This window comes from Lygodium microphyllum, chromosome 8, assembly GCF_053477565.2.
Source record: "Lygodium microphyllum isolate KBCC chromosome 8, Lygodium_microphyllum_v1.1.10, whole genome shotgun sequence".
NCBI classification, from domain to species: Eukaryota; Viridiplantae; Streptophyta; class Polypodiopsida; order Schizaeales; family Lygodiaceae; genus Lygodium; species Lygodium microphyllum.
In genome coordinates this window covers 158,213,693-158,238,524 of record NC_141142.1, presented here as the reverse complement: position 1 = coordinate 158,238,524, position 24,832 = coordinate 158,213,693, and the positions used below count along the sequence as shown (strand labels likewise).

Here is a 24,832-nt window from a genome sequence, read left to right as displayed (position 1 = left end):
TTTATAATGTTTATTCAATGTCACTACAATCATATCATCCTCAAACACTGAAGATCCAATGGTGGCAAGTTAATCCGCTATGTTCTTGATCTCTATAGTGTAGGCATGAATGCTTCTACCATTTCTAGACATGTTATTGAATTGTTGCTTTAGCTGAATCTTTCTTGCATGTGTTACATTTCCATAATTCTTCATGAGTATGTCCCATGCATCCTTTGGAAAACTGCATCCAATAATCTGTATGACCATAGCATCTAATATACATAAGAAAAACCAATGTAACACCTTGCATGCTCTCAGTCCATAGCTTATGAGCCCTTTTCTGATCATTTGTCAGATACCTTTCATGCATTTTAGGTTCAACCTCATCACTTGCACATAAGTCCCAATAACCTCTGCCAACCAAAAAATTCTTCATACAGAACTTCCATTAAGCAAAATTTTTGTTGTCCATCTTTTCTCCCACAATTTGAGTGATATTGTCAGTGCCTTGAGCATTTGCCATAGTTGCAACTTAGGTATTCAGTGATGTATACAACCTATAAGTATCTGACTCATTTTCCTACAGTTTAGGACCAGTTTCGTGCTATTCAGGACAGTTTCTTGTAATTCAGGACAGTTTTCCTGACAACTTGCTTGTTGTAAATTGTATTCCAACAATGAAAAAAAATAGTCAATTGAGCATAAACCAAGCTCAAATTAGTTCAAAACATTCTATGGTAGTGGCAAAACATCCCAGCAACAAACTATGTCCATACAAGTATCAATGTTTGTATTGTATGCAAGTAGCAATACCAAATACAACCATCCCACTGCTATAACCAACAGTATTTTCTATGTTAAAACAAGAGTATTCAGACCTCAAAACAGCCCCAAAACATCTCATTCAGTTGCCACTCTATGCAGGAGTTTATACATGTCAAACCGGTCAAAATATATTGCATGTATGTCAAGTGAAGATGATATGTATCCTTCCTATAGACAATAACCAATCAATACCTTGGTATAACCAGCAACAAATCACTCCAAACTTTGGACTTTCAACACTCACAATATCCCAAAAAGCATCTACCACTCAAATGGTATGATCCAAGCATTTGTCAGTAGCAAATAAGCATCACCAATACTTCAACCCTGTAGGTATATTGTTTCCAAATTGAGGACAACAACCAGTTCAGTGTTTCCAGCATGCAAATGAGCTCCAAAACTGAGCATTTAACACTCCAATATCATGCTCAAATGCATGATAATAAGGGCATATACATTGTTAGGATGAAAGTCACCAGTGCCTTGGAATCACTTGCTGTTTACTGCAGTAAACAGCCAGTTTGCATAGGTCTATGCTGAATATCTCAAAATCTATGAGGAATTTGAAAAACTTTTCTTCTGCAAAGTTATAGGTCATGTTGAAACGGTTGTGAAAAGAGGGTTGTTTCTCCAAAAACCATTTCTGTAGCAAGATATAGCTTCTACAAAAAAACGGGTTGCAGGCACAATCTCCTTTGATGACGTTTTCTTCAAATCTGATGGCTTGATGTCAAATGGCCACTACCAAGCCTTCAGGCTTCAAGCGTTCAAGCTCTGATACCATGTTGGAAGAGAGGGAGAGAGATAGACTGGAGCGGAAGATGAGCCTCAGCTCATTGTTGTTCTTCTTTCATTATTCTTCCATCATACTAACTGAAAGAGACTTACACACATAGGTATGACTAACTAAGACTAACTGTGGTTAAGTCACTGACTACACCGACTTATTGAGTGTCACACACATGTACAGCTGTATCCAGATAATGTGGTCATAGACATAAAGATATATTGACTAAAGAGTAACAGGAGCTTGATATTCTAACATGTAAGTCATCCTATCAGCATGCTTTTTGACTCTCTCTAGCCTTCTTAACTACGGTGCACTATATGTGATTCCACATATCTACTTTGCCTAACTCTAGGCATAGTAACAAATGGTATACCAAGTTTACTATAAATACTATCACTTCCAGGTGACTCATAACCAGAAGTGGACCAATAACATCTCCCATTTTCCTTTATCTAATCTCCCCCTTACTAACATATTTGTGTCAACGGACATAGAACCATGACTATGCAAGACCAAGAGGATGTGTCTCTTGTAGGCCCGCTAATAGTGATACTATCTATAGTATGAATTTCAGCATGAGTATCATCTACTGGTCCATCAAAAACAACCACATTTGGACCACTATACCATGCAGCTAGCTCATCAAACATTACATCCCTGCTAACCAATGTCTCACGGGTAGTCAAATTGTAGTATTTGTAGGCTTTTCTATCCTATGCATAGCCAATAAAGACACACTTAACAGCCTTCGGATCTAAGTTATTCCTCTTCTCATCCGGCACATGTACATAAGCAATACATCCAACGACTTTAAGATGGATGATATCTAGTTTATGCCCATATAGTTTCTCATATGGTGTAAGATCATGAATACCAGCTGTGAGTTCTATTTAAGATATATATTGCAGTTACAACTACTTCATCCCAATAATAGTTTGGTAAATTCTTCTCATTTAGCATGGCTCTTACAGCTTCCATAAGCACCCTTTTTTTCCTCGTTGCCACACCATTCCATTGCGGTGTATAAATGCATGTAAGTTGGATTTTAATGCCATACTCAATCAAGTACATATCAAATTCACGAGAGACATACTCATCATCTCCATCAAATCTCAAGCATGAGATATAACATCTGAACTCTTTTTTAGCAAGTGTTTTAAAGTCCTTGAAAACATCTAGTACTTCATCCTTGTGCTTCAGAATATACAACCAAGTATATCTATTGAAATCATCAATAAACAAGATATAATATCTTGCACCACTGAAGGATACATTATGTGCCACCCTAAACATTTAAATGCACCAATTGCAATGGTCTAGTACTATTTCTCACATGTCTGATAAATGGAAGTCTTGCTTGCTTCCCAAACTGGCAAGCAAAGCATACATATCCTAACTCCATATACTTGAATTTTGGCAAACCAAGTATAATCCCCTTCTACTACATGATTTTTAGTCGTTGTATGTTTACATGTCGAATGTGCTTATACCAAATTTCCACATCTCTAACTACTCCAGCATCATGAATAAACATGGCTGCCTTTGACTCAATAATAGTAGCATCCAAGGTAAACATCTTGCAATCCCTTCTACCTTTAGCAAGTAGCTTCTTGCCATTTTCATACTCTTCAATAAAACAGCCATCTCTATTAAATTTGATTTGCAGATTCTGCTCTCCAACAGACAATAAATTTTTAGTGATAGACGGTACATGCAACACATCATATAGACTCTTTCTTCCCATAATGCATGACTAGCAATACAACATCTATATGCTTGATGTCATGCTATGTATCATCACTAATGCATACATAACCATGAGAGTATGCAATCATCTCATCAAGCCATTCTCCATGCGGGGTCATATGATTTGAGGCACCTAAGATAATGTACCACTTTTCATCAATCTTACCTTGCTAGGCATATCCTTCGATACATATGTCATAGCAAATAGCCTATCTAACTAATCGTTAGTATCATTACTAAAGAATGCATAGCTACCATGTTATCTGCCTTTTACTTTTATGACAGCCTACTTTTTATGATAGTCTTTTTCTATATGTCCATACTTGCCACAGTGATGATAGTCTATCTCTATTTGACTAAGAGGTAGTCTCATCAATAAATATCTCAACTTGCAAACCCATCAAAGGTTCCCTCATGGGGCCCCAAATGTTGGAATAAAAAATGAATATACATGAGTTGTGTGTGGTGAATGCATAAGTCTTTCCAAATGTGATAAGCAAAATCCTTCTTCTCAAAAGTAGAATCCAATACATTGACAATTACTAAACCCTCCTCTTTCTTCTTCTCATTCTTCTTTTCATGTATCCTTACGAAACAGAAATCAACATGCTACTATTGTTAGACTAATTCTATGTAGAATCAAATGTGGGCTTTGAGCCACTAGCAAAGGATGTCATTCAATTGCCTTTATGATGACCTACATTGAAAATTCTTGATCACTTGTTGTGAACATGACAAAACAAATTTGTTTGGATTATTCTCTCTCCAATAGCAATGAATCCAACTTATCAAATATAAGGGCATTTGGATTTCTCTTCACATCGCGAGCGAAAAGGAAAGTGCAAAACCCTATTAACACTCTAGTAAAGTATTCAAAAGACTTATTACTAAGATGCCACCAAAATGATTTCATTAGTGACAACAAATTAATGCTTGAGATCCATCATTTCTAAGAGAAATGCATCCATTAAGTCACACTCTTCATATGCTTAGAATCCTTTATATAGGGATGTGGGGGTTTGACTTCTTCTTTAATTTAAAAAATAGCTAATAATACTATGAATCCTTTGCATCCAATTTAGAATATTATTGAGTGGGCAAAGTTATGTAACTTTGCCAATATTAGGACATTTCCTCCTCTTTATGCCTTTAGAAGCTCTAGTTGCATGCAACTAGAGCTTCTTCTCAATGCAATCACACATACTTCGATCCCTTTGTGAGGAGCAATGAGGGCTCAGGACCAAAATCCCATACGCAAAGTAGGAGAAAGTACTACCACTCAATTCCTATAAAGCATTGTACTTGCACTCTTTTTCTAATGCAATGATAGTACTCTTTTATTTCCAATAAAGTGTCGTGTCACTATCAATACACAAGATTGTGTTTATGAGTCCAAGTCTCAATCTTACAACCTAATTCACTTGTGTAACAATTTGTCCTAGTCAGGATCAATGTCCTCATGAGTTTCTTTTTCCTCTTTCAACCTCCATAGCTTCCACATCTGCCATGCTCTAAATCCCACGTATTTTACATGGTATCAGAGCTCAGCTGAGCATGGCTTAGCTCATTTTAGTAGATCTTCATCTTTAGTCCATCTCTACTCAGCTCACTCTCTGTCTATGAACTCACTTTCCATCTCCACCTTCAAGGTTGCCTTCATGGTTGCCATAGCCAGCAGCACCCTGTCAGATTGAAGCTCTTGTATCTCACTCCACATGCCAAATCTTACCAAGCTTCCTTCTGAAGAAGTGTTCTCCTGCTACTGATACTATATATCATTTCATAACTTGACATTGCCCCATTCACTACTCAGCATTGTCAATTTTCTCAAGTTATGTTATGTGGCCTCCATAGCCAGGCAATACCTAGGCATCTTAGAGCTTGTGGATCTCTCACTACATGCCACCATTAATCATGATGTCTTCTAGGGAAATCTTCCTTAACATCAGGCACTCCGTCTTATTACATCAAACGTCGGGATTGATGCAAAATTCAACCAGCACTAATGAAATCGTGAAAATTTGACGAAATTTGCACCTGCTGCTGTCGTCCGCCCTACGCGCTTAAATCATGCATCAATCTTGAGGACCATCATGGGGCTTTGGTAGAGATGAAGAGAGCTACATTTCCATTATAAAAATTTTCAAAATGATCAAGTGTAGCTCCTACAATGTCAAAAAAACCAGGCTGCTCTCAGAAACCCTAACTATGACTCCATAGCCAAACTTCACCAAGCTCAAAAATCTCATCATTTTCTCTCTTCTGCCACTGGAACAACCCACTGCCACTTAGGTCTGAAGGTCCCAACATCAAATCAAGAAGAGGAAGATTTGGATCTAAAAGAACTTGAAGGATTTTTGCAAGTTTGAAAGACTCAGGGAAGAAACACAATGTCTATTGACACTTATTTTTAGTGATCTAAACACTTGTGTCTCTTGACACATCTCAACCAACTCTTCTGCTGCTTAAATTTGATAAGTCTGAAGCTGATTTGCTGCTGTTCCCTCAAGTTGAACATGGGCAAAGATTCTCCAACTGCCCGTTTCAAAGGAGTTGGGTTTCATACCTGGCAGACCCACATCAAACTAATCCTGATGAAGAAGGGCCTCTGGGCCATTACCACTGGAAAAGAAAAGAAGCCTCATGATGCAGATCTTGTTGTCACTTGGCAAAAGAACGATGATAAGGCTCAGGCCATTATCAAACTGGAGCTAGACGACAGCTATATCCACCATGTGGATAACTGTGAGACTTCACAGGATACATGGAAGAGACTTGACACCTTGTTCGATGCACAGTCTAAATCATCAAAGTATGGTCTCCTGATTGAGTTTTTCAGGCTTGAAATGAAGTCTACCACATCACTTGCCACACATCTAAATTACATGGAAGGACTTCTAACCCAACTTGCAAGAATCAACATTAAAATGGAAGAAGATTTTTTCATCGATGTTCTACTTAAGAGTTTGCCTCCTAAATATAATAATGTATCAACAACTCTAATTAATATTCCAACCCTAAACTTGTTGATATCCAGGAATCACTGTTAGAGGAGGAAAAGAAGCTAAAAACTAAGGAAGAAACAAGTACCTCTGGAGATGCATTATATGTTGGCAACAGGTACAAAAACAAGAAGGATCAGCCCTTCTATGACTTCTGCAAAAGGACCGGACACACCGAGAAGTTCTGCCATGCCAAAAAGAGGTCCCAAAAGGCCTGTCTAGTTGCAGTCAAAAAAGAAGAAGAAAATGAGAAAAGGAAGAAGAAGAAGACCACCAAGAGAAGGACAAACCTCATCAGTCCTTCTATTCAAACAGACTTTTTTAGCTGTGTATTTCCTAGCCCTAATGCCTCAGACATAAACTTGTAAACTCCTCAGTTAGCCTTGTACTACAGCCTCTGTACACTTTGTGAGACCCCTGCTACAGCCTCTGGATGTCCATCATGTTTGTGGTACCCACACTTAGCCTTTTCTACAACAGCCTCTGGTGTTTCGCCATGTTTATGGTATGCCCACACTTTGAAAGTGTTGCTTTTACTAAAGACTCTACACACTTTGTACTTCTGGTTGTGATTGAGGAGGGGTATTGAGATATTTGCAATCACACCTACTTCAGTCCCTTTGTGAGGAGCAGTGAGGACTCAGGACCAGAATCCCATATGCACAGTAGGAGAAAGTACTACCACTCAATTCCTATAAAGCATTGTACTTGCACTCTTTTTCTAATGCAATGATAGTACTCTTTTCTTTCCAGTAAAGTGTCATGTCACTGTCAATACACAAGATTGTGTTTATGACTCCAAGTCTCAATCTTTTAACCTAATTCACTTGTGTAACAATTTGTTCTAGTCAGGGTCAATGTCTTCATGAGTTTCTTTTTCCTCTTTCAACCTCCATAGCTTCCGCATCTGCCATGCTCTAGATCCCATGTATCTTACCATTTCACAAACTTTTGGCAACCAACATGTGCATTGCATCATGTAAGACCACAATGGGTAATTGGGTCCTTCAAGCTTGTCCTCAACCAATAGCATAGTGAATACATTGTTGCTTGTAGCTACTCCAATAGCTTAAAATGCATCACCAAGTTGCTCAAGGTACAATTACAAAAAGTATCCCCAACTCATTGAATAATGAGTTCATCAAAGCTAGAGACTATGGTATAAGAGTTGGCCATCACCATTGTAATGCATTACAAAACGACCCAAAAACACTAAATATTGATCAATGCAAAGATTCTTCAAAACTCTCAAAATCAAGTTATAAATCCTAATATGTGTGCTTTCTACAAAATGTTTTCAAAATTGTAGCCTATAGCGGGCTACCTATCTTATGCTAGCCATCTCCACAAGATTGACACCCACCTCACATGGCATAACAATCTCAAGTCATTTGCACCCTTATAGAAGAAACTTGCAAAGAGGGATGGAATAAAGCCTCTAATACTAGTAGCCTACGCAAGCACCTCCATAAGACCTAATCCCACATTACCTAAAGGCATCAATTTGACATCGTTTGCACCTGTGTGGGAGAGCCTTTTAGACAAGGTTGGAATAAACTATCTAAAATAGTTTTTAGAGACAACAATGTTGGATTTAGGGTTGTAGAAATGCAACTAAATAGCTTGGAGAAAAGGAAGCTTGAGAGAGCAAAACTCAAAGTCAATTGAGAGGTCTGATAAACATTAGAAAGACCATTGAGAACAATTTGCACAATTGAACTTTTTGGCAAAATCTCATTTGCAAAAATTAATTGCTTCTTAATATCTTTGATCTTTATTAAAAAATGACCCATGGAATCACCTTCGTGCATATGTTCACTCTCTAATTACTTATGTAGGTAAGTAACACCACATGCCTCATTTCTTCTTTGATACAAACGTCTAAGTATATCTCAAGCATCCTTAGCTATCTTACATGAGTGAAACATTCAATCAAAACATAAGCCTTTGTGTATTTTCCATCCCAATGAATTTTCTCAGAATAGGGTGTGGTGATAGCGATGAAGCATTAAGACAATGAAGGATCTTACCTATACAATTGATCGATGTCAAAAATGCTACAAAAAATGATTAAAAAGCCTATACAATACTAATAGTAGTGCAAAGGGAGGTTGAAACGAACCTAAATAAAAATTTTGATTATTCCAACCCTTATGGGTGGGCCCATAGTAGGTGTGGACCTACAAGTGCTCCTCAAATCTTGTCTCAATTAGAAGAAATCAAGCGGATGGTATTAACGACTCTACCCAAGAGGTCAAAGCCTACTCTAATACTGATTGTTGGAATTAGGATTGCAAGGATGCAAGTACATAGCTTGGAGAAGTAGAAGCTTGAGAGAGCATAATCCAAAGTGTATCAAGAGGTATCAATAGAGAAGCTTTACAAGACTTAGTATGCCATAAAGTGAATATGCATATATACAAGGTCAAGGGGATAAACTTTCTAAAGAGGGAAAAAAGTGTCCTTGATGATCCTAAGTATATTTGCATATATCACTACTGATATATGGTAACAAACAAGATGTCAAAGGAAGAATTACTTACAATGGAGAAGCATGAAAAAGGTCACAACTCTACTTCCAAAAACATAATGAAGAAGCAAGAAACAAAAGGTGAGCTTATAATCCTAAAATAAACAAGTGAATGTGTACAAGAACCCAAGGGAAAATACCTCTTATGGAGTGAAAATCAGGGGTGGTCCTAAGCATATTCACATATCACAACCATAGTATTTACCACATTGAGACTCACCTACTCTAGATTGAGTATGTGCCACAATTATATTCATCTAATCAACTCTAGTAGAGCTTTGTCCTAGCCCATGTAGAGGTAGATCACTAGATGCTCCCCTAATTCAAGTTGACTTAAAGTGAGAAGATCGCCCATTTCCTCACCAATAAGTTCACTCAAATTATGATAAATTTTAAATTCGAGAGGCTTAATAGGTGTAGATTATAGAAGTGTCTCATGTAATTGTGAGTTATTGTATTGACCAAGAAAGGATGGAATTCTTTGAAGTCAATATACCTTGAATTAGGAAAGTGAATGTACAACTTTAGTTCTTAATATGCTATGATGTGCTAGCACGATTTGGTTATGGAGGGAAAAGTAGGGGTGGTCCTAAGTATATTCACGTATCACAACCATAATATTTACTACACAGAGACTCCCCTATTCTAGAGTGAGCATGTTCCACATTTATATTCATCAGAAAACTTCATTAGCTATAGAGTTTTCATCCTCACCCATGTAGAAGATGATCGTTAGATGCTCCCCTAATTTATGTTGACTTAAAGTAAGGAGATCACACACCTCATCGATAAGTTCACTTACATTATGATGATATTTAAATTCAAGAGGCTCAATAGGTGTAGATTATAGAACTGTCTCATCTAATTGCAAGTGATTGTATTGACTAGGCAAGGATGGAATTGTTTGACAACAACATATTTTGGATTAGTAAAGTGAATATACAACTTTAGTTCTTCATATGCTATGATGTGCTAGCACTATTTGGGTTATTTTAGACACAATTCAAGCCACAAAGTGTGAGAATTGGTGAAAATATCATGTGTTTTCTCCAAAATATTATCCTTTTTATTAAATATTGTTCCTACCAAGGGTTAAAGGTTCATATGTTCCCCAAAATATACAAATTTCTAGCCATGAGGTACAATAACTAAATATTTTCTTTGCAAATATTTTCTCACTCTTTTGAAGGCTTAAAACTAGTCCATATAAAATTGCTCAAATATTTAGAGCACAATTGATGATGCGGTAGATCAGTTCTAACATTGCGAATTGAGAAGCTAAATTTGAGCCTACATAGTTTTACATACACACAAAATCAATCCACATAATATTGTGTAGCCAAGTTCCAAACAATTTAATGAAATGTGAGTCCCCCCATTTTATGCTAACCTAATCAAATATTAATATGGTCTGTCTAGTGAGGGAATGAAATATTTAAGACACTAGGACATAGTGATTCAAGACTAGTGATGTACTTTTGACCACTTGCATCACACAAACAAGTAAATGATGTAGTAGCTAAGCTTTATGTATCCCTCCTATCATTATAGATTACATGTCGTTACTTGGCACACACATGTCATAATTTATTTTCACAACACCCTCTAGGTACACATTCTCAAGTGACTTCAAAAATCTACAATGTCCCCCTCATAAAGCACAAATATCTTGGAAATTCTATAGCATAATATTAATATTTTGTAACCTTGTATGAGCCTTGTATATAAAGCATAGTAGACCCTGCTCAAGGATCTGTGTTTCTCAACATGGTATCAGAGCCATGATGAGTTCAGTTTAGCTCAACTCACTGCCCCTCCAACTCCCCACAACCTTTAGTTAGCTCAACTCCACAAGAATCTTTCATCTCTCACTTCATTTTCACTCTTTCATTCTTGACCACCATAGCCAACAGCGCCTACCTCTATTGGAGCAGCCATATCTCTTAAACCAAGCCATATCTCTTCAAGCTTTCTTCTCAGGAGTTATTCTTCAGGTCGTCAAGCACAACTTCCTACACAAAAATCAAGGATATTGATGCACATCATGCCAACATTTGCATTTCCCCAAATCTAAGTGCAATTTTGATATCAGCAACTTTGAAGGCTTAGATCTCTCAACTCAAGCAAAACAAGTACAAAACCTCTTAGGGGACTTAGTTAGACCCATTAGTAAGGGTCCTCCATCTCAAAGGGTTTGAGAAGATTCGACCTCTGGAGCTCGTGGCAGTTGATTTACCAGTCATCATTGGTCCCTATTTTGACACCATCCATAGCCATTTTAATCTCAAGCTCAAAAATTAGTTCATTTTATCACTCTCTTGGCTCAAACAACCCACTATAACCCTGATCTATTGTACTACTAAATTTCCTGCCAAAACAAGTGCAACCCTCAAGCTCAACAAGAAGAAGATTCAATAAAATCAAGCATCAACATCTGACATTAAGCTTCAAGACAATATCTCTTGATACTAAAAAGTGTTGTTTAAATACTAATAGCTATCGTGTCTTTTGGCACAATTTTTCCAACTCTCTTACTGGATTTACCTCACTTGTTGAAGTTGATTTATTGTTGCTCTTGCCATCTAGTATAGGGAAAGATTTACTGTCATGCCGCTTCAAAGGAATAGGCTTCCACACTTGGCAAACAAGAATCAAGTTGATCTTGATGAAGGACCTTTAGTCAATAACCAATGGCCAAGAAAAGAAACCCAAAGATATTGCTCTTGTAGCAGTACAGCAAAAGAATGATGACAAAGCTTAAGTCATCATCAACATTGAGCTTGATGATAGTTATATCCACCATGTAGACACGCAATGCATCTCATGCCACTTGGGAATAGTTGGACACACTGTTTGGTGTCCAATCTAAATCTTCAAAATATAGATTGTTGATTGAATTTTTCAAGCTGAATATAAAGACTAATATATCCCTTGCAATCCATCTTAATTATATGGAAAGTCTGCTAACTCAACTTACAGGGATTAATTTCAAAATGAATGAAGATGTATAGATTGGAGTTCTGTTGAAGAGTCTTCCTCCAAAATTTGGTAATGTTTCCACCACACTAATTAATATATCAAATCCAAAGCTAGTAGACATTGAAGTATCACTCAGTACAAGTACAAAGGGAAGAAAGGCATTGTCTTTTCTACAAAAGAACGAGACACATTAAAAAATTTTGTTATGCCTAGAAAAGATCACAGAAGACCTACCTAGAAACTACCAAAGAAGAAAAAGAAGAAGATAATTAAGAACAAAAGGACAAGCCTCTTCAATCCTTCTATTTCCACTATTCAGACCAACTTTTTTAAGCCTTCTATATGCTTGCATGATCCAATCATAAGCTTTATAATCCTCATGTAACTTGTGCACTATAGCTTCTACACACTTAGTGAGGCCTTGTGACAACCTCTAGCTTTATATGGTTGGTTTTTTCCATGTCTGCACTTAGCAAGGTTCTACTCATAATAACCTTTGTATACTCGATGCTTTTTATGGTTGTGATTAAAGAGGGGTATTGTTATTTATGCAATCACACTCCTAAGACAACCTCTTTATATAGAGCAATAGAGCAAGGAACATGCAATAGCCTAGGAAAAGCTACATGAATCCCATAGGCACAATGAGAAAAGGAAAACCATCCTACAACTATAAAATCATGTACTTGACATTGAGATAAATTATTAATGCTATTATACTTTGTACTTTCAATCTTATCTCTCTATTCAAGATTGTGTTTATGAGTCCAAGCTAGTCTATCTTGGAACCTAATTCACTTGAGTAACAATCAATGTGTCTAATCTCTATCATCATGCTTCTTGTCATAACTTTCGTCCTCCATAGATAGACCTTGCTTAAGGATCCATGTTTTCTCAACACCTACCAGCACTCCTTTTAGTTTGTGCTCATCAAAGACAATGTTGTTGGCCATTGGCTTTGAATATTTGTGGCCTTGAGCTCTTGAGAGAATAAAGAGAGATCTTTAGCACTTGCTTTGGAGGCCAAAGTTCTCCCTATGAGACAAATGAATATACAAGGCCATGTATTTAGTATCACTTAGAGGTTGAAGGGAAACTAATTCTAGTCAAATCCATCCCATGTATAGTCAATATCTAGCATGTTCAAGAAGGATAATATGGTGAGTATAGAAAAGTGATTAATCTAATATCACAGGATGTAATATATTAAACATGGAGCAAGGGGAGAAAAAGGCTCTAACTCCATCCCTTGGATATGATATGTGATATATAAGACATGAGGTAAGGGGCGAGAAAGGCTCATGTATCTACTCTAGCCATTGTAATCTCTCCTCCACATCTTTGTGATGTCACCCGTAGATCTAGGCAATCTATACACAATGTGGGCACGATGGTCTACATCCACTTATATTTGATGTTATGGTGGCTTTTGTATTGAGGTTGTCTATACCACCAACTCCTACACTACACTGGATAACATGGAAGGGGGCTCGTGGTATGGCACATTAGTGAGTATGCAACATCTAGTGATCTGTAGTGGTGGCTAGAACCTATTGACTCTCAAGGTATAGAAGTTCGTCTCCATGCCTTTATACCTTCATGAGGTAAAGACCAATGCATCTCTCAATCTCAAGTTGTGCAATGATGCTCTAATATGGTCAATAGCAAGCCTTCCTACATGGGACATATTCACATCCATATAGCATAGTCACTTAATAAATGTCATTTGATAAAGTGATCTCACTAATGCTATGGCTTCGTGGGTAGAGTGTTCAACTAGGTCTCTAGATTATCTATACAAGAATTTATCCCAAGAATCTCCTACTAAGGAGATTTGAAAGGATGAAGAGAGAAAGAGACATAGAGGGATTGTATGCGTGTGTTTGGTATGTGCTTGTGCCCAGTCTATGTTTGTGCATACACACATTGCAAAGGACAAAGAGAGACAAAGAGATTGTGTCCGCTTGAGAGAGAGAGAGAGAGAGAGAGAGAGAGAGAGAGAGAGAGTGTGTGTGTGTGTGTGTGTGTGTGTGCACACGTGCACGTGCAAGCATGCATGCACACACAAAATAATATAAAAAATGATTAGGAGAGAAAATTGTAGCAAAATTCTGATACGGAATGTGATGGGCATCGGAACAAACAAGTGACAGTGAGAAGAAAAGATATAATCATCAATGTCATGTAGCCACATGAACAAACAAGTGACAATGAGAGTAACTTTGTGGCATCAGTAGTTGTTTTGAACCTACGGAGGCCACATAGCCAAACAAAATGTAAATCCTTATGTGCAAAAGTGATCATGATAAAGCCTCAATGGAAACCCAAGTCTCCAGTGCAATAAAATTGACCTAAGAGTTCTTAAACTTTGTTAATGCAACCACCAAGAAGGTGAAGAAAAAGGGAACATAGACATATTTCAATTTCCATGAAATAATCAAGGATCGTACTCTTAGCAACCACCAACTTTATTCACAGGGAGCCTTAAGACACAAGGAGATGTCCTGCTTCATGGGCGAAGCAAGCTGCAATAGAGTTTACACGCGCAGCTTATGATCGTTCTCTTCCTCTCTCTTTTGTCATCGCACACAGGTTGACAAAGAAGAAAGGAGAAAAAAGTAAGAGCCACGAGACGAGAACAGAAGCTCACTTCTTCGGCTTCCCAGGTAAGGATTTTCTTGCCGATTGCTGTCAATAATTCGATTTCTTCGAGCTCGATTCATTCTATCGATTGTTAATGTCGATTACTTTGTTCGTCTTGTTGGGCGATTATTAGGAACTAATAAGCAACTGGCTAAAATACTTCATCGCTGTCATTAGCGAGATCGTTAGTTAAGCTGATGAGTTACTCGTTAATTTCGTTAAGCGAGATTGTTAGCAGTTAGTGATGTCGTAAGTTCATTGTTTTGGTTTGTCTTTGAAAGGCCAAGAATTCAAGACATTTTTGCTAATCGACAGGGAGCACAAGCAAAACATAATAAAGATGTTGGGCAAATGCATGATCGAGAGGATCGAAAGACAGTCAACTCGAGTGCAGGGCATCACCATGAGAGAGTGTGGGATAGTTCGCTTCATTTATTTTGTCGACAAAATTTAGACCTCATGGATGCCTATGCTTCTGATTTAGTTAGGACAAGGATGGCTCTTAGAAATTAAAGCATGGGCAATGGCCATATGGCCTATCTCCTTTCCTCACAAGCCCTTCATTCATCTAAAAGCGCTCAATAAAGTCCTTAAATAAGACCTTGGGCAAGGGCATCCAAGCAAGACTAGTTACATAATATAAGCAGCCCTGGGTTGAATTGGAGCAGTAGAGCGTAAGACACATACTTGCAACTCCCCGATTAGATAGATGATCATACTCCCCAACGATGGAGGATCCCTCCCTGATATTAGGGAGGATGATCAGTATTGATGCCCGATTTTCAGTAAATTTCACAGCTCATAATGAATGAGATGAGCTCCCTTCCAGTCATATGGCAACTTACTGCAGACAGGGAGCTAACAAGAACCTTTAAACAAGTGGAGGCTGGCACCAAAAAAACCACCCACTACTTGTGCATCTGCCAAAATGACGTCAAAAACACTATATTGAGAGAGAGCAAACTCATATGAGATTTTTTTCCTCATAAATACCATTAATGCCAGAATAGCTCCTCATTTTAAATGCTCACAGAAACGCCCACCGGTCACTTCTGGCAGCTGATTTCAGAGTTCAATCGACATTTCAATGCACTTCAAGCCCATGCTTTAGTAGAGATTGGGAAATTGTGACCCACGACTGTTCACACAATTCATCTGGATTGCTTCCTTGTATTGGTTTGTGGATAATCACCTTCACAGATCCTGGCTTCAATGTGCCCTCCCTGCCATTTGGCATAAGCTTTCCTGTTCCAATCAAACTGATAGGAACCACAGGGACGTTTGTCTTTGCAGCAATTGTGAATGCACCTCTCTGATCATCCAACGAATCAAAGTCAACTGATAAGCAATGAGGAATATTCACAGATAAGGCTACAACAACAGACAATAAAAATATATATACGATCAAAATAATAATTGATCAAACCTTAAACTTTCCCATTTTTCCATCTGTTGATCGTGTACCCTCCGGAAAGAAGAAAACCGGAACACCCTGTTTGACCAGCCTAAGGCAATGTTTCATGCATTCCTGAACAAGTAAACAATTAGCCTGGACTTACATGCGAAACAATGACTTCTTTAAGGTCCATTCTGTTAACATCATTGCAAGAAGCAGAAGGCCAGTGTGTATTCAATACTAGTGTGTAACATCATCGCAAGCTGGAGATGGCCAATTGAAATGAGATCCTTTGAAATACATTCTAAATAATACCTACCAAATTAAAGCTTACCATATCATTTCAGTACAAGAAACACTTACCATCTGACTTTTTGTATCCACACGACGCAAAGGAATATGTCCAGTAAGGTACATGGCCCAGCCAATTATAGGGATCAAAAAGATGCTAGTTTTGCTAATAAACTTGAAAGGGCGGTTGAGAAGGAACAGAGTGTAAATGTCCAAAAAGCTTTGATGGTTTGAAACATAGACTGCTGGCTCGTCAGGTCCTGGTAGATTCTCCCATCCTTCAATTTGAGTTTTGTAAAAGGGAAGAATAGTTAGTGTTGCCCACACTTTGTTAATAAGATGCTGTGTTTTGCGCTTCTGCTTGTCGAAAAGAAGAACTAAAGGATGAACTAATAGCATGGCAACAAAGAGAGGCAGAGCCACAATATATGTTGTTGCATAGAAGCAAAATGCCCGAACCCGTTGTCCAAATGTAGAACCTGTGAGAAACACAAAAAACTAGGTCAAGTTTCCAGAGTTGCTTTCTGTTTTTACAGCAAAACAGGAAACGGAACTACACAAACAATGAACAAGTGTAGATTGCAAATTCATAAAACTTCAATCTAATCACAGCAATGGTTTCTTCCTAGAGATGCAGCTGGTAAAAGAAAAAGGCCTGAGACCAATGAGCTTCAGCCTTCAAATGCAGAGGATGAACAGAATTTATGTGATCCTGTTTGATGCTGCAGTAAAACACAGGGTCAAAGTTTTACCTACAGTGCAATACCTTTAGGTTTTATCATTTTCTTGTCTGACCATTTTGAAAGTATTGCCTAAACTTTCCCTATCAATGCAAGCAGAAGATTTTGGCGATGAGCAAAGTTGGAAAGGCAGTTTGTGCTATAGATGTGGCAAGGAGTGATAGCTGAAGCTTATTGAGCACAAGGACTCAGATGCAAAACAAGTGACAAGTTAGAACCGATGTAAAAACAAGATATGAAGCAAAACAATTCTAGAGTCGCTAAGAAAAATTAAGGCAATGAACTGATCAACAAAGTGACAAAGAAGACATACAATGCAGCCCCTACACGAGTTACAGTGTAGACCCTGACAAGGCACATGCAGTAATGGTGCTGAGTGAACAGTGAGGAAATGGATGAGGGAAAGACAGTTGATAATTCTAAGAACATGTTTTGAGCATTGTAGGCAGTTCTGCATTGATCTTAATCTAAGAAAGTGCGTCTTTGGAGTGCCCTATGGATTGGGACCAACAACAGATAGTGACCAGAACTGTGACTAATGCTGGACAAGATGGGTTCTAATGTCCCTCCCTAACTCCATGTAGGGCTCAGAAGTAAAAGATGACCAACTACTAACAACCCCGCTCAGATCTGTGACTGAACACCTCCCCCATGAAGATGATGAAACGCGATTGAAGAGTCTTCGTGTGGATGTCCCCACATTGTCCTTAGTAGGGCAATAGAGAAGCTCCAGCTTCCAATTCAAGATCCTCTCTCAAACATGGAGAATATTGGTCCTCAATGTGCTTCATACATCCATGAAACACCACCGCATCGCACTAAAGAACAGTTGATGATCACTGTAAAAAGCTGACCTCTAGAAATAACTCCTCAAACATAAAACCTCCTAGGCTATGCACAAGTAACCCAATATTCTACCTCTAGAAGATGTAAGAGTGCAACGAATGCGGAAGCATATGGACAACACAAAAAGACAATGAACATGAGAGAAGAGGGAGAAAGAAAATAGACAGAAGAACACAGAAATCTACAGTCAATAAATACTGAAATGAAGAAGACAGATATACAAACAGGCTGCCGAAGTATCTCCTCCAGCCAATCTATCTCTCTCTCTCTCCCTCTCTCCACCACCTAAATGACAAGTGATGAGGGCAGACTGCCTAGTGGCAATAAATAGGATGAAATAAAGCCATTAATAAATCAGGGCGGCCAGCAAATCGGCTAACCAGCTGCATAAAAATGTGGACTGTTGCATAAAAAGACTATCTCGTAACTGTTGGAAATACCAAAGACTGATAAGGAAAAATGCATAACTCTACCCAAGAGAACTAACTAAACGAATTGTTACCTGAGAATGCCAATCCAAGGGATAACTAAATCTCTAACACCCCCTCTTAGATCCTTGACACGGCATAAGACTCAAGGATTTGGCTTGTTGTTGTAGAACAACCTGAGGAAGCGCCTTCGTAAACAAATCTGCCAAGTTATCCTCTATCTCACACTAAACCATATCAAGTCTCATCCAAGATCTTCTCTTGAATGAAAAGATACTCGATCTCAATGTGCTTCGACCTAGCATGGAACACAAGGTTCCGTGCCAAAGCAATGCAACTCTCATTGTCGCAATGAAGTGTCGTACGACTTGTTTGTGGGCAGCCAAGCTCTCCTAGTAACCTCAGAAGCCACAGTCACTCACATGTGGTAGAACTCTATACTCCGGCTCTGTTGAAGAAAGGGCACTGTGAGCTTCTTCTTACTACTCCACGAGATAACACATGCACCCAAAGTAAAGTAATATCCTATCGTCAACTGCCGGTAGTCAACGTCTCCACCATCTATATGAACCAAAGTCGAATCGCTAGTACCTGCTAGGTAATGAATACCAAGATCAAGGGTCCCCCTCAGAAACCACAAAATCCTGATAACACCTTGCCAATGAGCAACCTTGGGTTCATTCATAAACCATGCAAGCAAACCTACAAGAAAGCCCAAATCAATCCGAGTGTTAAGAAGCCATATCAACAACCCACTCAACTGCCTGTAGCGGATTGCATTCACCACCAGTGAATCTACATGGGCCGCATTGGCCCAAGTGTAAAGTAATTGCATGATTACTTGAAAGAGAAAGATTTGTCATGACTAAGGTTTGCTGTAAATCAATCTTAAATGCTGCAATTTAACCATCATTGGTCCCAAATTCCAATGACAAGCATATCACCAACAAAGCACAAGAATAATAAAATCAAATCCCTAATGTCAAATGTAAAGAGTAGCCTTGGTAGGGATATTCTAAAATCCAAGATGCAATAGATGAGAATGTATGCGGCCATACCAAGCCCGTAGAGCTTTCTTTAAACCATACAAAGCCTTATTGAGACGACAAACTTTGTGCTCAAAGCCTTTGACTGCAAATCCAGGAGGCTAAGAAACATACGCCTCTTCAATGAGATATCCATGGAGAAATGCCTCCCAATGAAAGTGGGCAACAAGGGCAATAACACTCCCAATGGTAGTAATGCAAGAGGTAGGAGCAAAGTCTCCTCAAAGCCGATTCCTTGTTGTTGGGCATCACATTGCTCTACCCTTGGGCATTCTGTACACTCTTATATTCATTTACAACATTCATTCACTTCAGAGTTTCTTCTCTCTGTGTTTGTCTTTGTGTTTGAGTTTTGAGATTTTGTGTTTGGGGTTTGAGTTTTGCTTGTCTCTGTCTAAGTGTTTGTGTTTCAGTCTTGGTTGTATATTACGTTTCCTCAATGCAAAACCTAGAATTTCTTCACGAGGAAAAGCGAGATATCTACTCCATACTCTATGAGGAGCTCTTGACACCAGTGCACGAGACTCGTGCACACAAGAGGGTGAGAGCCACTAGAGCGAGGGCCACACATGGCTATGCATCACAAGCAGAGTCAAAGCTTGAGTCCCAAGCTGAGGCTGAGGCTGCTTCATCACCTTCTCGACCAGGGTCCTCGAAGTCAGATGAGGAGATGGAGCACAGACCCTCGAAGTCCAGATAAGTCATGTGACATGACTCGTGATACTCAAAAATTAGTTTAGCATTGCAAACTACACTTGTCAGTTGTTCATTTGATGTTGATACTTATTACTCGGTAGTTATTAGAGTCTAGTACCCAGTGCTCATCAGTGCACACTAGACTTTGGAGTTTGGACAGATTATTCATATGATGTAGTTGCATATATCATTATATCTTGATTTTACTTATTATGCAACTTGGCTCCACAGTTCTTGATGTAAATTATAATTCATTTTATTGTCTTAAGTTTTGAATACTGAGTTTTAACTGTGTTAACCTATCTTAAGTTTAACCATAAGTCTTGACTCTTCACTCGTGAGTCATGACGCATGTAATGAATTATGATTTCAATTATATGACATGAAGACGCAAAGTTTATATGAAATTTGGATACATGTTATTGTAGCCATTGATATATTTACATACCTACGTAATATTGTGTTTATTTTAGTGTCCAATCCGAAAAACTATTTTCCTGTTTCCAAAATTTGGTGGAAACTTTGAAACTTCGATTTTTCCCGTTTTCTTCTCCATCGTTTTTGAAAGTCCTTCGTATTAAAATTCCACCCAGCGATCATCTAAAAAAGCATCTTTATAACATAGAGGTTCTTCATTACATATTATAGCTATCAATACACATGCAAGAAGATTACCTTGTTCCTTAGGAGCGAAGGCTTGTATACGAGCAGCCAAAGGAAAAGGCTACACGCTATCCCAAAGAGTGTCTAGCAACCAACGAGAGACTCTTTTAGGCTGCTAAATTGTTAGCAAGATTATTAGCTCCTGTGAGAGTCTGTGCATGCCTAATGGGCTGGGCACATTTATTAGTATTTTAGGCATTTTTTATTGTGGTCATTTCAAGTGGTTTTTGGCATTTTATGCCAATCAGCCAGTATTTAATGCTAACCGATCAACTATTGGTTATGGTCTATTATGGACCTGCTTATTGAGGCTCCTCCTCCTCCTCAATATATACAGTGATAATCATTTTTTAAGTGGACTTCCTATTGGAGAGAGGAGTCAGTGCCAATGTCCACACAACCAATGACTCACTATTGTACGCAACTATCTCGTGCTTGGTATATGGATTCCATTTCCCAAACACATCTTTGAATTCTCTTCTTTTGTAGTATTCTTTTGTTTTCTTTCTCTTTTGTCTTGTGTTCAACAATTTATTTCAGCTCGTCTATGCTTTTGTTAGCAATGTAGACAGCTCATGTGTGAATCTGGGCTATGCTTGACATTATTGGGTAATTTAGGCATTTTATGATGGTCATCTTAGTGATTATTTAGCCATTTATTGCTGGCCAACCAGCTGCCATATTTGGCATATTTTGGGCCTATTTATTCAGTGGTTGCTCCTCTTCTCATTCATTTATCATCATTCTTCTAGTGGTCTTCCTATTGGAGAAAGGAGCCAATGCCGGTACCCACACAACCAATGACTCACCGTTGTACGCATCACTCTATCGTTTGGTATATGGATTCCATTTCCCAAGCACATCTCTGAGTTCTCTTCCTTTGCAGTGTTCTTTTGTTCTTTTGTTCAACAGTTTATTTCAATACTTGTCTATGCTTCCATCACTACACCACTTCTGACACATCTCTGAGTTCTCTTCCTTTGCAGTGTTCTTTTGTTCTTTTGTTCAACAGTTCATTTCAGCACTTGTCTATGCTTCCATCACTACACCACTTCTAACACTTCCATTGCTGCACCACTTCTAACATGGTACCAAATTGCAAGATCTAGATACCTACTATGATCTTTTCTGTTGAATTCACATCTTCCCCTTCCAGCTACTAATCAGGCAACTGCGTTCTACTGCAAATCGAGCTGTTGACACCCATGCAGATTTACGTTTCCTGCATTTATTGCACCGCCAACTTACATTTTGTACTTTCCAATCTACATTTTCAGTCTCCTGTCCCTATGCTACCCCAAGCAGCTCTTGAATAGCTGTCGACTGTTCAGGATACCTACATTTCCAGCCCTTGCTATTGGTACTATTCTGGGCAGCATCTTCTGGCTCAGTTTTTGCAGATTTTTCTGATTTCAGCTTTGTGGTTTTTGTAATCAGCTATTATCCGCTGCGTGTGAACTCTGTAGTGTAGTCTGTGCTGCTTGATTGGCTGTCTTCTCTCTCCATATACTTTCTATCTTCTATCTTCTCTTCCTAACCTCTCCAAATGGCTCATTCGTGCACTTCTACTGAAGATAGGTTACATGGCCCTGACTATCTTAAATGAAGTGCTATGATGAAAGCCTAGTTTAAGCAAAAGTAGATCTAGTACGTTGTTTGTGGAGCTATTTCTCGTTCTCAACATCCTTTTCCCATTCCCAAACATTTTGATGAGAACAATCATAAGGAAGTTGTGCTTACGTGGAAGAGCTTTAGATGTTGTACAAGGAACCTTCCACCATACGTCCATTGACCAATTATAGACAACTTTAGCAAAAGTTTAAGCCTAAGAATACCGTTCAGCCCTTTTTGTTCCGTGTTACACAAGTACAAGACCAGCTTCAGCACATGCATTCTACCCTTCCTGTAACCAGCCTTCCTCCTGGGATAGGGTGGTAAATAACCTGATTAAGCACTATTTACAACAATTAACAAATTCACAAAACTCAAAAGTACACTTTACAATATAATCTTGGACATTGAACACCCCGTTGGCTCCAAAACTGGCACCCTTTCGGTATTCATTTAACTTAATTTAAGAAGAAGTTGATGTACAATGGGATTCTCCCAATCCCTTTCACTATTCCAACTCCCTTGCTGTTAAAAATGATCAGCAAGTCTTTAATCTGATTTGCCCCTTGATTCAAGCAATCAATTAGCCTTCACCCGCTTTGATGGAGATGGAAAATGCCCCAAATTCAATGATTTGTTGGTCCCTCCACTTGAATAGGCTAAAAGCAACTTCAACCTTGTTGAATCCAAATTTGGAGCCTCTAATTTCTGGCGTGCTTCCTAAGGCTGCTGCTAAACCCTAATTTCTGCTGTGCAGATTAGGGCTTACAACAAAGGAATCTAAAATTTCTCAGCCTCTGGTGATCTTAATGCTGCAATCTTTGGAGCAAGGCTGTAGAAAGGCTGGGAGATGAGAGAGAATGCTAAGGAGAGAGAAATTTCAAACTTTCTTCACGAAGAACTGAAGAAAATCTGTCATTTATTGCTGCTGCCATGTGTCAACAACTTGTAGATGCAAAGAACTGAAAAAAATCAGTCATTTACTGTTGCTACCCTGTCTCAACAGCCTATAGATGCTATCACCTACTATTGATTGGTCTTCTCCTTCCCTTGGCTACCTCAAAAGGTCCTCCAATGGCTGCAAATCAGACCAACAACATCTTCTCCCTCTCTCTTACAAACTGAATACACTAAAAATTACCTCTCTCCAGCCTCTAAAGATGTTTGTCAGTCTTGCATGGGTGATAAGTGGCAACCTTCCCAAATGATTTTTTCAATATTAATTATAATTAAATATTAATTTTCAATCTTTAAATACTAAAAATTAATCTAATAATTATTTCGACGCCTTATCTACCTAGCCAATAATTAAATTGACTAGGCAACTTTCATTCTTGAGTGCCTTTGCATCATCTTTGACCATCAGATTGGCGTTAAGTACCATTAAACGCCACCTCCCTAGTGTCACCAACTGAGACTTATGGCCAAATGAATGACCTAGGCCAATAACTGGCACTAGATACCACCAAGTACTTATGCAGCATAACTTATAGCAACTTTTACCTTGGACATCCCGTGATTTCCTCGGATCCCAAGCTCGTAAATTTACTGTAAACCCCAATTAAACCTCACATGTGCAATATTTACTTAACCATATGATTAAAAATTAATCCATATGTTAAGTGAGGTTTCAAAAATACATGTCCTCATGATATCCCTCCCCCTTAAAATCCTTGCAATCGTCCACGATTGCAATCATAACATAACATAAGACTTACAAAGAATCTCAAAAAAATTGCCAGATTATCATGTGGCATATCTATTTCTCAAGAGCTCTACTCATCTCACAAAACCGAACCATAGCATAGCATAACTAAGCATAAACCATGGCTAAAACATCAATGGCATCATAACATATGTTGTTGTCCATGGAACTAGATGTAAACCATAGAGCATAATCTGATCATAAACTGATCACTTGCTGATCTGAGAACTTATCACAAACTACTGCAAATGTGACCCCAAGTTGATCACAAACTCATTGCAAAAAGTGACCAACAATCAATGCAAAACTGATCCAAAAAGTAACCATAAATGGTTCTCAAGCTAATCAAAAACTAAGTTGAAACTTATCAGAATTTTTATCTCAAAATTGAAGCAAAATTCATGCTCAATTGATCATAGACTGATGCAAAAGTATAATTCCAATGCCAAAGTGAAACTCATACTTATCTGCATACATCTCACATGACTAGTACACTAAGTAGTGACCTCATGGCAAACATATTGTCAACGCAGTATCTTGGATGCATACTGAATACATCTGAGATCCACTACATACGAGAGCTCTCCTTAACTGGAGGAGTAAAAGTGCTACCTCGCCCTTGAGCATTAAGCAATACTCCGAACCCTTGCTCTGTTGAACCTGACGAAGCCCGAACTAAAGTCAGCTCTAACTAAAAGACATCTAGGGAAAGCTGCAACAACTAAGGATGGTCTGCCAAGTCATCTTCTTCCATCCATTTGACATCCATTGGTGAATAATTTTGAAATTTCACAAGTATCTCCTCAAAATTTTACCTTTGATTTTTTTTTCCTTATGTGTTAAAATTTGCTCACGTACCAAAATCTCATCCAACTCCCCAACCTCAGGATGAATTTCAATAGACATATCCTCT

The 24,832-nt window shown here is 38.4% G+C and overlaps 1 protein-coding gene across 1 annotated transcript in view; it reads right to left on the bottom strand.

Moving 5' to 3' along the window:
• Nucleotides 1–15,041: 15,041 nt before the first annotated feature.
• LOC148033051 (1-acyl-sn-glycerol-3-phosphate acyltransferase CHLREDRAFT_174358-like) overlaps nt 15,042–24,832 on the bottom strand; it is a 29,499-nt gene continuing 19,708 nt past the window's right edge. Inside the window, exons 3-5 of the mRNA XM_087683779.1 lie at nt 16,257–16,663; nt 15,924–16,025; nt 15,042–15,809 (exon numbers count right to left, since the gene is read on the bottom strand). Of these exons, the coding sequence (XP_087539905.1) occupies nt 15,582–15,809; nt 15,924–16,025; nt 16,257–16,663 (737 nt within the window). The 3' untranslated portion in view covers nt 15,042–15,581. The remainder of the gene's footprint in view (nt 15,810–15,923; nt 16,026–16,256; nt 16,664–24,832) is intronic.